The sequence below is a fragment of the Schistocerca piceifrons genome, chromosome 3 (genome assembly GCF_021461385.2).
Source record: "Schistocerca piceifrons isolate TAMUIC-IGC-003096 chromosome 3, iqSchPice1.1, whole genome shotgun sequence".
In the NCBI taxonomy this organism is placed as follows: Eukaryota; Metazoa; Arthropoda; class Insecta; order Orthoptera; family Acrididae; genus Schistocerca; species Schistocerca piceifrons.
Genome location: NC_060140.1, coordinates 887,212,156 through 887,229,156, shown reverse-complemented (window position 1 = coordinate 887,229,156; position 17,001 = coordinate 887,212,156). Strand labels below are relative to the sequence as shown.

General features: G+C 38.8%; 1 protein-coding gene across 1 annotated transcript; it reads left to right on the top strand.

Annotated features, from left to right (window-relative positions):
- The first annotated feature begins 844 nt into the window (after positions 1–844).
- Positions 845–2,547, top strand: LOC124788030 (death-associated inhibitor of apoptosis 1-like). Its single transcript, XM_047255092.1, has one exon. The coding sequence runs from the start codon at positions 953–955 to the stop codon at positions 2,060–2,062; it is 1,110 nt and encodes a 369-aa protein (XP_047111048.1). The 5' UTR covers positions 845–952; the 3' UTR covers positions 2,063–2,547.
- Positions 2,548–17,001: the final 14,454 nt, after the last annotated feature.

Sequence of the window (17,001 nt, the reverse complement as noted above, 5' to 3'; positions counted from 1 at the left end):
GACAATTCACTTTAACATAAACAGGGTAAAACTAGGATTTTTGTAAATTTTACTTTGTTCTCTGTTATCTCGTAATTGTCCTTCGCGTCTTAGTTTGTGGAAGATAATAAGCCACTTATCATCGGAATACTTAGTGACACCAGCGCTATTACGCAATGCGTTCATTCATACTTGTATCAGAAAGAAAAATGGTAATGATTTCTTTAATGAGTGACAGATGATCCACATTTATCGTGAGAATTAACTATAAACTACAGACTTTATTTTGTAATTATATAAATATGTTGGGTCGTGTAACTATTTTATTACTGTCTCGTGTGCCTATTCTCATATATCTGTTTAATTATTTGTTGCCGGCCGGGGTGGCCGTGCGGTTCTAGGCGCTACAGTTTGGAGCCGAGCGACCGCTGTGGTCGCAGGTTCGAATCCTGCCTAGGGCATGGATGTGTGTGATGTCCTTACGTTAGTTAAGTTTAAGTAGTTCTAAGTTCTAGGCGACTGATGACCTTAGAATTTAAGTCGCATAGTGCTCAGAGCCATTTGAACCAGCCAGCCAATTATTTGTTGTGCTTGCCATTCATTTAATTATGTAGTGCTTTTATCTTGTAATTGCTCTATTATGTAATTATTTACTGTTATTGTCATTAACTTAATTATGCAGTGTATTTTGTATAGTTTTCTTGTCGTTTGTGACACGTCGTACTCTTGATTTGATGAGTTCGGCAATCAATCTCTCCAGTCCAACGCTCCTGCGCAGAAGCAGGGAGTCGGTTTGGTGGGGCAGTGAGCGCTGTAAAGCAGAGGGGAACGAGACTGGTGGGGGAACTTAGGACGTATATCTTCCGCAGCAGAGCTTTGGCTCGGCCGTGTTGGCAACCGCTGCTAGTGCTTCGAGAGCCGTGTGTGAGTGCGGAAGTTGTATGCTCAGTGCGTGGTGCGTTGTGGCAGTTTAATGGCTCCTGATGTTGTCAGAGTAATTCCTCAAGAAGAAAGAAGCGGGCCGCCTCCCCCCAACAACGTCAAACCACCGGCTACACATCAAGCTCCACTGACGGCTGCAGCAAATACGACAACGGATCGAAATAGGTACAGTTTGGAATCTGAGAGGCTGAAAACGTTCGCAAACTGGCCCGTGCCTTTTATTGAAAAAAGGGAGCTAGCGTCTGCTGGCTTCGTTTATAAATACAGGGACGTTGTGCAGTGTATATATTGCGGTGTGGAGATTGGTGAATGGGAAGAAGGTGACGAACCCATCGTTGAACATGAACGGTGGGCGCCATTATGTCCATTCATAAGGAACAGGACAGTTAACGGGTCGACTACGGAGCAAAATGCCGTGCCTCGAACCATTTCGTACGACACTTGTGGTCTGTACGGAACAGAAATTCGTCCAAATTCATCTCCAGAACCGACTCCATCATGCAGTTCAACTGAAAGTGCGCCGACCCTGGATAAGCTGGGCATCCACACAAACACGGGACCAGTTTGGCCTAAATACAGCACCCAGGAGGCGAGGTTAGCGTCGTTCGATGGCTGGCCGTTGGCTATTAAGCAGCGACCGGACAAACTCAGCGAAGCTGGATTCTTTTACACGGGTAAAGGAGACCAAACAGTGTGTTTCCATTGTGGCGGAGGCCTAAAGGATTGGGAAGAAGCGGACGATCCGTGGGTTGAACATGCTTTGTGGTTTTCTAAGTGTTTATTTGTGATACTTGTGAAGGGCAAAGACTTCGTGGATAATATCTGCCAAAACAAAGACGCAATAATCACTGCGAAGGAGGCAACTAATATTAAACTTCCTCCAAATCTTCAGGAAGCTGTCAAAGTTGTCAATCCGGAGGCAGCAAGTGCGGCATCGTCTGAACAGCAGCAGCCAGTTTTAAATACTGAGAGGGAGATAGACGACCCTCGTATTTGTAAAATTTGCTTCCAGGAAGAGATGGGAGTACTTTTTCTGCCATGCGGACACATTGTTGCTTGTGTTAAGTGTGCACCATCCCTTTCCTCCTGTGCTGTATGTCGGAAGCCAGTTTCAGCTACAGTAAGAGCATTCCTGTCATAATTAATATAAACGAACAGTTTTGAGTCAGTGCTTGACTGCATTAATTTTCCTTGTCCTAAAATTTGTGTAACGCTTAGCAGCTTTCTACTACTTTTATATATGGTAGTCATGTAATGAAAGTTTGCATACGTTACTTATGATAATTGTTATTTCATAGTCTGCAGAATCTTTTAATGCAAATTGGTCAGCAATTAGTAATTCGTTAAAGCAGTTAAGTAAACCGCTAATCTGAAATCATAAAGTTTTCTTCCTGTAATTTCATGTGTAAAACAGTTGTAGATGTGACACTGCAGATGCACGCAGTTCTTTTTACTGGTGTTTACTTTGTATGTTGAATGTTATCTGTTTTTCCCGTTTGACGTCCTAAACCACGTAAGTTTAAGCCTGCACTTTGAAATGATTCACAGTCAAAGGTATCTGTGTGTATATATTGTGCAAAGTTTGAAGTTAAGACTTTGTTTGATTAAAATAAGTAGAAAAAAGTTGTTGCGAGTGTTCTCATTTTTTTTCCCCCTCCATCGGCATTGTGCTATCTGGTTTGTTAAGTGTAAAGATTGCAGATTTCAATTGAAAGCTTTAAATATTCAATGTTAGTTTGCACCAATATAGCTGATTCCCCCCCTCCCCCCAACAGAGAATGATTTTATCGTACTTCATTTAGTTTAGATGTAGAGAACACTTCAAATTAAATTGAAAGTACAAAAGTTGTGGCTTTTACTTGTATTTGTGGTAACAAAATTTAAAAAAAAAATCATAAAGTAGACAGCGGCAATTGACGTTTCTGTGTAAGCTTGGTTCGTAGGAAGAACGCAAATTCGGTGGAGCGGCGCATTAAAAGAGCTCTTAAGAACGCATTGGTTTTGTTCATTTTATGGTCCTAAAAATGTTTGGTTCGACGTCGGTAGATAGAAAGTAAAAAAAGCCGCTGCCATTTCAGCAGCGCATTGTTGGTAACATGGAAATTGAATTAATTCCTTGGCAGTGGAAGAAGTTTGCAGGAGGGATTGACAATTTCAGCTTCCACACGTAAATATTTCAAATACGTAAAATTCATCTACATTTAACACATTGAGGTACAAAGAAAATTAGATTAAAAAAAAAAAATGTAATTTGAGTATTCAATTTTAAATTTGTATCGTGTGTTGGAATTAGTAGCAAGCGTTTGCTGATAGTGAGTAAGCAAATTTCTAGAATGTTACAATGCAGGTTTCCAGTTGCACTCCGTTTTGAACTGTCTTTGCAACTTCTAAAGTGATACAAATGCCCTGACAGTTCCTTTACGTTAACATAAAAAATGTTTGAATGGCTGTTTTGTCATAAATAGTGGAATTGGGCCTAGACTATAAATGAAAAACACTTTATTACAATTTGGGAAAAATTTATGACCTCGAGAATTTGCAAATTCTTAACAAAGTGTCACAGAATGAGTTCTTGTGCATTTGTCATTAAAGTTCAATATACATATCTGCTGTGTGTACTCTTAGTAAAACAAATATTAAGACATATTACATTACACAATTCCACTTTTCAGTGGTGGCTTAGTGTAGAGGTATAATTGGCACAATAATGTCAGCCAGTGAGATGTGTTGTTGTGAGAAGGCATTCTTTGTGATCAAGATTTCACATTTTCTTTTAAATTTAATACCTGTTCCACTTTCAACATCTGAAATTTTCTACATTTCTTGGCAGCGGAGACCAAATATTATGTTCAAATTGTTTTATGTTAAACAAATTATTGCTATGACCACATGTTATTTGCATCTCACATTAAACTGTAGGTCTCTTCAAGGTAAGTCTATTCTAAGGCCGGAGTATGGTAAGTATCAGTTAAAATACTACCACACCCAGTAAAACCAGTGTGATGTTTAAACCAACCAAGAAGCAGAGTACAGCACTGTTACATGACTTGTTCCAAATCTTTCAAGCCAACATCACTTGAAAATGTCGGTAGAATTAGAGTAATTACAGAGAATGTCAATTAACGTTTGATATATCTTGGTAGTTGAGGATTTATTAGTAGGGGAAGTAAAATAGAATGAATGCCTGGTTTGATGCACTAAAGAACTTGTTTGGTAGAAACTGATAAAAGTCAGCAGCCAAATATGGCTACATGAAACTGTCATGTAGCATCTTTAAAATTTGAACTGCATAGAACTAAATTATGTAATTCACTGCTAATCCCAGGGTGGCATAATGGTACCAAATGTTCTTGCAAGTTAGCAGTTGGACTTTGTGGTTCTTACTGACAAAGATCTGGACATTGTGACAACTCAGGGCACTGATGAACCTGCTGTTTAGTGCCCTCACACACATATCATCCATCTCACTACCCTAAAGTCAGTTTTCAAAGATACGTTTATTTGTGCCAAATTATCTACTCTGCAATCTCTGCATATGTATGGGGAATTGCTGTGGTGTTGAAAGGGATGAAAGTATCTGACATAGGATCTTTGGAACATGGTGAAATTATCAATGAATGGCGACTTCATGTCCTAATATAGAAAGTAGTCTACAGGTAGTATTCTTTCTTGGGTCCCAGGCTCAATCTCAGCCACAGCTTAAATTCTGATTAAGAATCATGAACAATGGTGGCCCAAGACATCCTGGAAAGGCTGCACACATTCTCTTGACAGCTTTGTTAAGAGGGTGGAGGAACAGGATGAGGGTAGGTGGAAGAATCAGCAATGATCAACAGCATGAGGATGCAGAAGACAATGGAAGCAAATGCATTAAAGATGCAGGGTGAGGTTTTTTTTAAAGGAAGAAAATAAGTTAGGCCCTATTTACTTTTGTTCACAAGTTTCTGTAATCATGGTGGTTCAAATTTAGCTTGTTGTAGTGATGACAGTAGAAAAATCTAACCCAAGGACTCCTGGAATTTGAGATAGATAGTCCCATTTTGATTCTTTTTGGTGTTTTATATAATTTGCAGGCCTATTCGCATGTCAGATATTTCTCTGTTACAACTGATTCTAATTTTTTTGTTCTAATTTTGCTGTAGCCATAAAGCTGCTGCTGTGATACTCAGTTCAGTTTTGAAAATAAACGTTCTGAGATAGGTAAATACAAATTCTGTAGTGACTGGCTTGAAGATACACAGGTTGAGAACTAGAGTGAGTGGATTTTTCAATGTGTGTTCTTACTGTATTAATTTCGAGACAAAAGATTTTCAGGCAATTTTTAACCACTCACATTCAACAAAACAATGTTTTGATATACAGGCATCAAAATTGGCCCAGGATACACTAGAGGATGTGCAAATCTTGAGTGAAAGAAAGGGAGGTGGAAACCATTTAGAAAAATATTGAGAAAAGAAAATATATCATGATTAGATACTTTATTTGTTGTTACAAAAAAACTGTAACCCAAAAATATTTTTTCCATCTTTTAGCATTACTGAAGTGTAGAATGTTATTAGTCGTAAAAATGTGATCACAGACAAAATGTAAATTAAGATTTACCAATTTTGAATTACCAGTGTACCTGTGTAGATCAATGAATTTGTATGAGAGAAGGAAGTGGCCATACCCCATGTTGTTGTGGTCTTCAGTCCTGAGACTGGTTTGATGCAGCTCTCCATGCTACTCTATCCTGCGCAAGCTTCTTCATCTCCCAGTACCTACTGCAAACTACATCCTTCTGAATCTGCTTAGTGTATTCATCTCTTGGTCTCCCTCTACGATTTCTACCCTCCAATGCTAAATTTGTGATCCCTTGATGCCTCAAAACATGTCCTACCAACCGATCCCTTCTTCTAGTCAAGTTGTGCCACAAACTTCTCTTCTCCCCAATCCTATTCAATACCTCCTCATTAGTTACGTGATCTACCCACCTTATCTTCAGCATTCTTCTGTAGCACCACATTTCGAAAGCTTCTATTCTCTTCTTGTCCAAACTAGTTATCGTCTATGTTTCACTTCCGTACATGCCTACACTCCATACAAATATTTTCGGAAACGACTCCCTGACACTTACATCTATACTCGATGTTAACAAATTTCTCTTCTTCAGAAACGATTTCCTTGCCATTGCCAGTCTACACTTTATATCCTCTCCACTTCGACCATCATCAGTTATTTTACTCCCCAAATAGCAAAATTCCTTTACTACTTTAAGTGTCTCATTTCCTAATCTAATTCCCTCAGCATCACCCGACGTAATTCGACTACATTCCATTATCCTTGTTTTGCTTTTGTTGATGGTCATCTTATACCCTCCTTTCAACACACTATCCATTCCATTCAACTGCTCTTCCAAGTCCTTTGCTGTCTAATCTAATTCCCTCAGCATCACCCGATTTAATTTGACTACATTCCAGTATCCTTGTTTTGCTTTTGTTGATGTTCATCTTATATCCTCCTTTCAAGACACTGTCCATTCCATTCAACTGCTCTTCCAAGTCCTTTGCTGTCTTTGTCAGAATTACAATGTCATCGGCAAACCTCAAAGTTTTTACTTCTTCTCCATGAATTTTAATACCTACTCCGAATTTTTCTTTTGTTTCCTTTACTGCTTGCTCAATATACAAATTGAATAACATCGGGGACAGGCTACAACCCTGTCTTACTCCTTTCCCAACCACTGCTTCCCTTTCATGCCCCTCGACTCTTTATAACTGCCATCTGGTTTCTGTACAAATTGTAAATAGCCTTTCGCTCCCTGTATTTTACCCCTGCCACCTTTAGAATTTGAAAGAGAGTATTCCAGTCAACATTGTCAAAAGCTTTCTCCAAGTCTACAAATGCTAGAAACGTAGGTTTGCCTTTTCTTAATCTTTCTTCTAAGATAAGTCGTAAGGTTAGTATTGCCTCACGTGTTCCAACATTTCTACGGAATCCAAACTGATCTTCCCCGAGGTCCGCTTCTACCAGTTTTTCCATTCGCCTGTAAAGAATTCGCGTTAGTATTTTGCAGCTGTGACTTATTAAACTGTTAGTTCGGTAATTTTCACATCTGTCAACACCTGTTTTCTTTGGGATTGGAATTATTATATTCTTCTTGAAGTCTGAGGGTATTTCGCCTGTCTCATACCCCATCAAGGATCAAAAAATAAAGGTTTATTATGATATTAATTGTTCTTCTTGGTTGAGGATTATCAAATATGAAACAATTTGTGCTGAATCTTTTTGCTGAAATAATTTTTCACCTTTTAAGCACTCTTTTAAAATATTTTATCAACTATCTCACTCTTGCCAAGTGCCTCCATGACCCATCACCCTCAAAACACAATGGGTATCCACAGGATGTGTGTCATTAGATCTTTCAGTTACCATAAAATTCCAGGTTAGTCCTCCATTTGTGTACCTGGGAGAGACTGCCAAGGGGGAGGTAACCATGAGAAAAAGATGGAATAAATTATGAAAGGGTGTGTTAGGGTAGATAGAAAATCTGAAAAGAGAAATGTAAAGGCTGTCTTATTGTCGGGATCCCCGAGAAAGTGAAAAGAAAATAAAGATTTATGTGGGGTGAAGTCTGCAGCAGCAGTAAATGGTTTAACTGGAATAAGATCTGTTACAAATAGGAAGATAAGTCAGAAGGAGTTAACTTTGAACTATTCAGAATTGAATCACACTAGAGCACAGCAAACCAACACCAATAAAAACAATTCCCCTGAGAAGTGGGTAACAGCAAATACTCTTCATAAATCACGATAGGAGGATCCTGATGAACATGTATGTTTGTAGTTTCATGTCTGAAAACTGTTTAACTAAAAAATTATCACCAGCAGAAATGTGAACTTCGTATATTTTGCACCCTGTAAGACTGGAAGGGACTGTTCGCTGGTCTTCTTACACCTAGTGCTTCTGGGCCTCTTTAGTTGTTTTTTTATGGTCAACAGTATTAAAATAATAGTCTAAGAATATAACTAACACACTTTTTCTTGTCAAGAGCTTCAAGTACCCCTAATAACTGTTTAATAGCTGATATTGTACTCCCACTTTGGAAATCCATCTGTGCTTCATTAAAAAGGTTATATTCATTCATATAACTCATTAGTCTATCTTTCATTATGGATCCAGTTACTTTTGAAAATGCAGACAGTAGTTCTCAATATTCTCTGCATTACCTTTGTTTGATAAGGGCATAACACATACGTGCTTTAGATGCCTTGGAATGCCTGAACTAAAGGATGATCAGTTTCGCTTTAGTAAACTTAAAGGCACCAGAGAGATTGTTCTGACGTTGCGCTTGATAATGGAAGGAAGATTTGAGAATAATCAAGACACTGTCATGGGATTTGTCGATCTAGAAAAAGCATTCTCCACATTTGAACTGTCTTCTCAAGCCCAGGGTGTTAAACAGACATTCTATATAAATATGTCCCTGTAAGGCAGTTAATATCACATGCAGTTCGTAACAAAGTTATTAGAAATGCTGTTGTCACTCAACTATACTGTATGAATTAATGAAAATGAAAGTTTTGGGTCAAAGCGTACACAAGTTGGAGTGAGCAAAATCTCAACTCAATATTTACTGTGGCCTAATGCATGATGGTACTTCACTAAGCGGCATCTGCAACGGCTTTGTCTCCATGCTGGATCTGAAACGCTAATTCCCTACTCAGGCCATGACTGAATTCACTCCGTCTCAACTTTCCTGCGTTCCATAGAACATTAATTTTTCCCTAGTTGAAATAATGGCTGTTGCACACACTCAAAGGGTGGGAGCGATGTGCACAATTTCTTTGTCCGCAAAAATTCCCGCAGGAGTAATTAACTACCTCTTTGCTATCTGTCAGCACAATACGTGAAGCATATCTTCCGCATTTCGCAGAAAGCAAAGATCTCAATGCCCTCGCTATTTTCCACATACTCGTGTGGTCTGCTGCGAGATGAGAGAGATATCTAGAAACTTTAGTTCTCAAAATGCTTTTATGTAATGGGGATCTCCTCACCGTGTCGCGCCTGTGTCGCTCAGTATGGCTTCGGCCAATCGCTGTCTCCTTAGGAGTGAATTTTAATTTTCTTGACGGGTCGCAGCTTATCCCTGTTAAAGCCGTCCAGCTGCTTACTGTCAGTCCCGGCCATACTTAACGTTAAAAGGAATAATGTATTGTTCTGGCCTTATCTCTTCCTGCGGTGAAGCTTGCTGTTCTCTTGTTAAGTGGGGCTTTCTGGTGCCATTAACCACCTGCTCGATTCGTCTCCAAAATGCGTTTCACTTCGACTTATTTATTCATGCCCCTGTCCATATATTGGTAAATATTGTTTTGATAGTTTTCAGTACTTGAGATTACTTCAATTGCTTTTTGTTGATGCAATATAATTATTATTTTCTGAGGTTCTTATACTGTATCGTACTGTCACTATGGATCAAGCTCATGTAATGTCCGTAAAATCTGGATGCCTTACAAGGTAATAGATAATATGGGTAAGAACCAAAAGGGAACAATAAAAATGGGACACCAAGAACGAAGTGCTCAGATTAAAAAGGGTATAAGACAAGGATGTGGCCTTTCTTCCCTACTCTTTTATCTATGTATTGAAGAAGTAGTTATGGAAATAAAGAGTAGGTTCAGGAGTCAGATTAAAATTCAGGGTGAAAGAATATCAATAAGATTTGCAGATGATGCCATTACTATCTTCAGTGGAAGCAAGAAGTAATTACAGGGCATACTGAATGAAATGATCAGTTTACTGACCACAGAATATGAACTAAGAATAAACTAAAGAAAGACCCAAGTGATGATCATTAGTAGAAATGAGATTAGTGATAAAATCAACATTAAAACTGGTGACTGCAAAGTAGACAAAGTGGAGGAATTTTGCTGCTTTGGAAACAAAATACTGTATGATTGAGGAAACAAGGACGACGTGAAGGCAAAAAGAAGGTAGTAGTATCAAACATTGCCCGTGATTTGAAGAAATTACTGGGAATGTTCATCTGAAGCACAGCACTGTGTGCAAGTGAATTGTGGAATTTGGAGGAAGCTGAGATGCGGTAATATAAGATGCTGAAAATTAGGTGGACTGATAAGAAATGAAGTGATTTTCCAGCTATACAAAGTAGCTGTGTTTATTTTCTAATAATCGCTTAACATTTACATGATTACACCGAATTGTGGCGTAGAGATAAGGTGTTGGAGAGGAGTCCTAAATAATGACTAGTACTGAAATATTCAACACCACAGGAAAAGAAAACTTGTCAGGGAGTGGAAGGGCCGATGGATTGGGTATCTTTATAGATGGTATCCATTCACAGTGAAAATGACAGAAGAAAAAAATGTATGAACAAATAACACTAGATCTAAAGAAAGAAACATTTTGCGAACTGAAGAGAATTGTGAGAGAGGAAAGAATGGAGGATAAGGCATGTCACCATCCAATACATGAATTGAGAACAAAATAAGACACTACAATGACACTGAAAGACTAACAATTTACGTATGCATATATGTGAAAACAAATCACAGAGTTTCCGCAAAATATTACACAGAATAGAAGACCCATTGCCCAGCAGATGGGCTTAGTAATGATATAGCTTTATGTAGATATTTACTGTAGTATGCTGGATATCTGCAGAGTTATTTATGTGCTATAAGAATAGGGACTTAGTTAAAATGAACTTGGATACCTGTCGTATTAGTGGCATATGTTCTCAGTCCTTAAATCAAGATAATTTTTTGGAGTGGCGAATAACGTATATCCCCCCCATGAACCATGGACCATGCCATTGGTGGGATGGCCTGCATGCCTCAGCAATACATATAGCCATACTGTAGGTGCAACCACAGCGAAGCACACATCTGTAGAGATGCCAGACAAAGATGTGGTTCCTGAAGTGGGCAACAGCCTTTTCAGGAGTTGCAAGGGCAACAGTCTGGATGATTGACTGATCTGGCCTTGTAACATCAACCAAAACAGTCTAGCTGTGCTGGTGTTGTGGATGTCTGAAAGTAAGAGGAAACTACAGCCATAATTCTTCCAACAGGCATGCAGCTCTAGTGTATGGTTAAACAATGATAGTGAATATAATAGAGGGAAACATTCCACGTGGGAAAAATATATCTAAAAACAAAGATGATGTAACTTACCAAACGAAAGCATTGGTATGTTGATAGACACACAAACAAACACAAAATTCAAGCTTTCGCAACCCACGGCTGCTTCATCAGGAAAGAGGGAAGGAGAGGGAAAGACGAAAGGGTGTGGGTTTTAAGGGAGAGGCAGCCGTGGGTTGCGAAAGCTTTAATTTTGTGTTTGTGTTTGTTTGTGTGTCTATCAACATACCAACGCTTCCGTTTGGTAAGTTACATCATCTTTGTTTTTAGATATATTTTTCCCACGTGGAATGTTTCCCTCTATTATATTCATATTATTAATTTGAACCCAACAATTAAGTTTGTTACTGTCACCGTTGCATTTCGAAATCTTTTCTGTCATCTTACTTTCTCTTTCTGTTTTTGCAAGTAGTTTCACTTTGTATTCACCTTCTCCTTTTTACTGTAATCTACAAATGTCTGCTTGTGTCTGTATATGTGCAGATGGATATGTGTGTGTGTGCGCGCGAGTGTAGACCTGTCCCTTTTTCCCCCTAAGGTAAGTCTTTCTGCTCCCGGGATTGGAATGACTCCTTACCCTCTCCCTTAAAACCCACATCCTTTCGTCTTTCCCTCTCCTTCCCTCTTTCCTGGTGAAGCAGCCGTGGGTTGCGAAAGCTTGAATTTTGTGTGTGTGTTTGTGTTCGTTTGTGTGTCTATCAACATACCAACGCTTTCGTTTGGTAAGTTACATCATCTTTGTTTTTAAATAAATAATGATAGTGTTATCTTGGGTAATATGTTCCAGAGGTAAAATAGTCCCTCGTTCTATGGATTGGAGCGTGGACCATCCTTATCAGGCAGGTAGGTTAAAAAATTTAAAATGGGAATACAAACATTTGAAAAATGAGATTGGCAGGAAGTGTAAAGTGGCTAAGCAGGAATGGCTAGAGGACAAATGTGAGGATCTAAAAACATGTTTCACTAGGGGAAAGATACCACCTACAGGAAAATTAAAGAGGCCTGTGAGGAAAACAGAAGCAGGTGTAAGAATATCAAGAGCTCAGATAGAATACCAGTCTTAAGCAAAGAAGGGAAAGCTGAAAAATGGAAGGAGTATATAGAGGATCTATACAAGGGAGATGAACTTGAAGGCAGGAAGGGAAGTGGATGTACATGGAGATGAGATGGCAAATATGATACTGTGAGAAGAATTTGACGGAACACTTAAAGACGTAAGTCGAAACAGGGCCCCAGGGTTAGATGATATTCCGTTAGAATTACTGATAACTGGTAGCCTTTGGAGAGCCAGCCATGACAAAACTCTTCCATCTGGTGTGCAGGATGTATGAGAAAGACGAAATACCATTAGACTTCAAGAAGAATGCAGTAATTCCAATTCCAAAGAAAGCAGGTGCTGGTAGAGGTGAGTATTAACTGAACTGTCAGTTTAATAAGTTGTGGTTGCAAAATACTAACACAAATTCTTTACAGAAGAATGGAATAAACTGTTAGAATCTTACCTGGAGGAAAGAAGGAAGACATGAGGCAATACTGTCCCTACAACTTGCTTTAGAATATAGGTTAAGGAAAGGCAAATTTCGTTTGTAGCATTTGTAGACTTAGAGAAAGCTTTTGACAGTGCAGACTAGAATACTCTCTTTGAAATTCTGAAGGTAGCCGGGGTAAAATACAGGGAGAAAAAAGCTGTTTACATCTTGTGTAGAAACCAGATGGCAGGGCATGAAAGAGAAGCAGTGGTTGAGGAGTGAGACAGGGTTGTAGCCTAACCTCAGTGTAATTCAATCTGTACACTGAGCAAGAAGTAAAGGTGCCCAAAGAAAAATTTGGAGTAGGAATTATAGTAGAGGGAGAAGAAATAAAACCTATGAGGTTTGCTGATGTCATTGTAATGCTGTCAGACAGCAAAGGATTAGGAAGAGCAGTTGGACGGAATGGACAGTGTCTTGAAAGGAGTAGATGAACACCACCAAAAGCAAAACGAGTATAATGGAATGTGGTTGGCTTAAATCAGGTGATACTAAGGGAGTTAGACTAGGAAACAAAACACCTAAAGCAGTAGATGAGTTTTGCTCTTTGGCAGTAAAATAACTGATGGTGGCTGACGTAGGGAGAATATAAAATGTAGACTAGCAAATGCAGGAAAAGCATTCGTGACGAAGAGACATTTGTTAACATCGAATATAGATTTAAGTGTAAAGATGTCTATATATATCTGGAGTGTAGCCTTATACAGATGTGAAACATGGATGATAAACAGTTTAAACAAAAAGAGAATAGAAGCTTTTGAAATGTTGTGCTACAGAAGAATGCTGAAGATAAGATGGGTCGATCACATACCTAATAAAGAGGTACTGAATAGAACTGGGAAGATTACAAATTTGTGGCACAACTTTACCAAAAGAAGGGATCGGTTGATAGGACACATTCAGAGACACCAAGGGATCACCAATTTAATGTTGGAAGTAAGTATGGGGGTATAAATTGTAGAGGGAGACCAAGAGATGGATAAAGTAAGCAAATTGAGAAGGATGTGGGTTGCAGTAGTTATTCAGAGACGAAGAGGTTTGTGCAGGATAGAGTAGCATGAAGGGCTGCATCAAACAGTTTTTGGACTGAAGATAACAACAAGAAGTTATATCTTTAATTTGAAGAGATGCAGTTTATTGCTTTGTCTCCTGGCAGGGTATTAAAGATCCTTGCCACATAGTACAGAACTCTGAATTCTAGGTAAGGGAGCAAGGTCATAAGGAAATTATTTTTATATGTGCAGAAATTTCAGTTCATTTGTAACCATTTTTTTAAATTTTAGAGTAAATGTTTTTTTGAGAAAAAGTGTATAAAATATTTGAGAAAGTCTGTGACTGATGGGGTATTATCTGTTCTACGCAATACTATTAGTGCTAACCTTTGCTGTGTAAAAACTTTATTTACTTAATTTCATTTTTTGTTCATGCTGGATGATTGGTAATGAATCATGCAAATTCTGCTGTCCACAGACTTCTAAGTCAGATAATTAAACAATAGGAAGTACAGGTTGGTATATCAACAATTATGGAAAGGTTAGATTGCTACTCACCATAAAGATGAATTGCAGATCTGCACAGTGAAAATGCTATTACACATTAAGCTTCCAGCAAAAGCCTGTACCAGAAAAGAAAAAACATGCTCACATTCACACATTGAAGCTTGGGTGAGGTGTTCTTCCTTGTGTGAATGCATATGTGCTTCTTGTTTTCTGATGAAGGCTTTGGCTGAAAGCTTAATGTGTAACAGTATTTTTGTTGTGCCTGTCTGCACCTCAACATGTCACCTGTACGGTGGGTAGCAATCTATCCTTTCCATAATTGTTGTTAAGTCTGGTAATTTGAAGTGTAGGCTGTGGCACTTCGTACAGGAAGAATAGTCTTCTGTGTCCTTTGCTGTGTATGCTGATATTGCTGTGTAAGCTGATAAATATTGTGTAGTGTAACAAACCACATTTCATCTGTATGCTATAACACAAGCTTAGCTTCTCATCCATGCCCTGAAGGCCCAAGGTGTGTCGACAGGCCGCTGTGTCATCGTCTGTCACTTGGTGTCATGCTGATACAGTAGGGAGAGGTATGTGGTCAGCACACTGCTCTTCTGGCTGTTTTGCCGACTTTCCAGATCTTAAGAGCTGTTACTTCTCAATCAAGTAGCTCCTCATGTGGCGTCACAAGACTGATAGCGCCCTGTACCAGTCCACTCACCAAGTAAAATTCGTTAGCAGTACTGGGAATTGAACCTGGGTCTTCTGCACGGCAGCCATCTGCGCTGACCAGTCAGTTATGGAGGCAGGCTCTGTATGGTGTAAGTACATGGGGGCAGTCACAAATGTTTTAATTTATGATGAGCAGAACTCTGAAATTATTTTCGCAGCAGTTTTTGGTTGGCTGTTCTCCGAACACCTCATGCTCGAGAGTTTTCCTCAATCTAATGTGCACTTGCCATTGGTTGACCAAGGGCAATAACATACATGATCTCCCACAAAAAAGTTATCCAAAACTACAAATGGATTGGACACATATCATGATAAGCTTATGACAGAAGACTGTGTTGATTAAAGAAAATGTGACTGCTAAACATCATGAAGCAATAATATATTAAACAACTGGTTACATGGAGTCTTGGCCCATACAAAATAGCATTTCAGGGCTATCAAAATATGGTAGTGGGAGTACACTGGTCAAGGAAGCCATTTAACAAATTATTCTGTCACACACATTAATCAGTTTATCTATTTAGTCCTTTGATGATATGTAGTACAGTGAACAAAATGATACTGGTTTTAACTCTAGTCATTACAAAGAACAATAATCAAGACTACATGTTGGCTTACATGCTATAAATTACGATAGATACAAATTACAAAAGAGGTCTGTTCAAAAAATTCCGGAACTCTGTCCACAAAATTTTTATATGTTTACCTTATACTTAGTGTGCATGGTCTTCTTCAAAATACTCTTTACCACTATTGTCACATCACTTCCAATGGCGTTTCCACTTCCTGAAGCAGTCTTGATATGTCTCTTGATGGATGGTGCAAAGTGCCACCTGAGAATTTTCTAGATCTCGTCTATCATTGCAAATCTTCATCCTTTCAACAGAGTTTTCAACTTTGGAATAAAAAAGAGTCCGCAGGGGCCAGATCTGGAGAGTATGGAGGATGAGGCAGCACAGCGATTTCATTTTTTGTGCAATAGTCATGCACCAACAGGAGTGAATGTGCAGTGTGTTATCGTGATGCAAGGGCCATGCATTTTCTCGCCGCATTTCAGACTGTTTCCTTATCATATTTTCTCACAGGCATCGCAACACATCTTGCTAGTACCACTGATTAACAGTTTGGCCCTGTGGTACAAAAGTCCAAGAAAACTATCAGCATGGTTTTGACATTTGACCTGACCTGATGAACTATTTCTGGTGTTGGAATACCCTTCCTGACTTCTTGTGACGGTTGAACCTTGGTCTCAGCATCATAAACGTAGACCAGCATCTCATCATCAGTTTTGATTCCCTTAAGGAATATCTCATTCTCATATGTGTGATCCAAAACCTCTTTGCAGATTGTGAGGTGAAGGTCTTTCTGGTCTTAACTCACAAGCCATGGGATGAACTTGGCAGAAACACCATGCATTCCAAGATGCTGTGTCAGGATTTTGTGACGTGATCCAACTGAAATGTTACATTCTTCTGGAATCTCTTTTATGTCATTCTTTGATTGGTATGCATAATTTCGTTGACGTTCCAGACATGAGCATCGGCAGTAGACATCGAAGAGTGTATTGAATGAGGGTCATCTTTAACTTCCATCTGGCCGTATTTAAACTACATAAACCATTCATAACACTGAGTATGGCTTAAGCTCTCATCACCGTTGGCTTCTTGAATTATTTAGTGTGTCTCTGTAAAGGTTTCCCTGACTTTCATGCAAACTTTAATGCAGACAATGAAACTTCCGTCAGTTACACATTAAACGCAGGCATGTGCAGGGATGCCTACCACATTTCGCTCCAAAGCAACATTGGCACGAAATTATGAATGTTCCAGAATTTTTTGAACAGACCTCATATACTGAAGTTCACTCACTGAATAGCAGCCGTTGTAAACTAGATATTCTCTATCATATCGTTCAGAAATGTTAATATTTAGCAGTACATTTTATATATCTCAGCAACTTGTTGAGTAGTTTTATTACCATATATCATGTACTTTTCTGATACAAGCATGTATTGCCTGGTAGTACATGCAGATTACCTTTTTGTCTAGTGGTGTGGTCATGTAAGTCATAATTTTTTACATTCTGCCATTGTTTTCGAATACATTTCTTTAATATACATAAGTGTGTCAAGAATAAATATGTGGCAGCGACAGCACTTTCAGTGTTATTTTAAGTTTACCTGACACTCTAGCT

Excerpts from the sequence above, each read along its gene's own strand:
- LOC124788030 (XM_047255092.1), top strand. The coding sequence starts at position 953 with ATGGCTCCTGATGTTGTCAGAGTAATTCCTCAAGAAGAAAGAAGCGGG.